The sequence below is a fragment of the Eimeria mitis genome, genomic scaffold, assembly GCF_000499745.2.
Source record: "Eimeria mitis Houghton genomic scaffold, Emh_scaff50, whole genome shotgun sequence".
NCBI classification, from domain to species: Eukaryota; Apicomplexa; class Conoidasida; order Eucoccidiorida; family Eimeriidae; genus Eimeria; species Eimeria mitis.
The window spans coordinates 41,738-43,216 of record NW_013573300.1 but is presented as its reverse complement, the minus strand read 5'-3'; the positions used below and the strand labels follow the sequence as shown (position 1 = coordinate 43,216).

The 1,479-nt window shown below is 49.2% G+C and overlaps 1 protein-coding gene across 1 annotated transcript in view; it reads right to left on the bottom strand.

Annotated features, from left to right (window-relative positions):
- EMH_0050130 (uncharacterized protein) overlaps window positions 1–1,479 on the bottom strand; it is a gene marked incomplete at both ends in the record, with an annotated part of 4,117 nt that overhangs the window by 1,098 nt on the left and 1,540 nt on the right. The window contains 3 exons of the mRNA XM_013500093.1: window positions 499–606; window positions 775–1,049; window positions 1,296–1,421. Of these exons, the coding sequence (XP_013355547.1) occupies window positions 499–606; window positions 775–1,049; window positions 1,296–1,421 (509 nt within the window). The remainder of the gene's footprint in view (window positions 1–498; window positions 607–774; window positions 1,050–1,295; window positions 1,422–1,479) is intronic.

Here is a 1,479-nt window from a genome sequence, read left to right as displayed (position 1 = left end):
AAAAAAAAAAAAAAAAAAAAAAAAAAAAAAAAAAAAAAAAAAAAAAAAAAATAAATTGTTGTTTTTCTTGGTGGTGGTGGTGGTGGTGTTTGGATTCATAGATGATGGTAAGGAAGGATAGATGTGTAATATAAAACAGAGAAAAAATAAACCAGAGAAGAAAAAATAAACAACAAAGCAAGAACAAGAAAAAATAAACAACAAATGCTGCTGACATCACAGCTACCAGAAGCACGAGACGCAGCAGTAGAAGCAGCAGCAGCAGCAGCAGCAGCAGCAGCAGCAGCAGAAGCAGCAGCAGCAGCAGCAACAACAACAACAAAAGTAGAAGGAGTGCAACAGCAGCAGAAGTATCAGAGCTAAGAGAAGCAGCATCAGCAGCAGCATCAGCGGCATATGTAGCAGCAGCAGCACCACCCCTATCACCACCACAACCACCATCCTCATCAGCAGCAGCAGCAGCAGCAGCAGCAGCAGCAGGAGCAGCAGGAGACTTACAGTGACGCCTACAACAGCTGCGCCCTGCATGACACCCATCCATAGAGCTGCTTTCTTTGGGGGGGAGAACTCATCGACCCATACAGGCGCAAATATAACGAAGGGGGCCTGCGTACACCCCACCAGCAGGCGGCTAGAAAGCAGCAGCAGAGCACAAGGGGTTAGGTCCCTAAAGGAGAAATCAGGAAGATGAAAAAAAGGACGAGAGGAGGATGTTGCTGTCTCTGCTGCTGCTGAAACTGCTGCTGCTGCTGCTGCTGCTGCTGCTGATACCACCATGTCAGGGGATGATGCACCCACACCAACGCCGCCCCCATCCACAACACCACCGCTGCTGCTACCCCCGCTGCTGCTGCTGCTGCTGCTGCTGCTGCTGGAGAGGGGCAGCGCGTCGTGCGGCAGCAGCAGAGTCAGCACCATAAGAAGGGTAGAAAAAGCATTAAGAGCCATCGATACCACCACCACTCTCTTCGCCGGCCAATAGGCAAATATACGCCCCGCAAAAGGCGAAGCCAATGTCAGACCCACATACGGCAGCGCCCCCAACATGCCTGCAACATAAACCAGCCCCAAAGTACACGCATGCATGCATGCATGCATGCATGCATGCGTGCATGTATATATATATGTTGGTGTGTATATAGACTTATTCATGCGTCGATGCATGCATCCATATGTGAATGCATGCATGCATGCATGCATGCATGCAAAACCACAAAGCCCCAAACAATGTATATAAAGACGAAAGCGGTGCATGCATAAGAGAAAACACTGACACTGCATTTGTATGAATTAACCTGCTCGTGAGGAGAGTTTTCTTCGTGGCTGCTGCTGCTGCTGCTGCTGCTGGTGCTGCTGCTCTACAGGAGGACTACTAGCTGCTGCTGCTGCAGCACGAGCTGCTGCAGCCCCTGAAAAGAAGTCTACAGTGGGATGAGAGAGTAAGAAGATGTAACTGCATGCAGACGCTACATATATAAC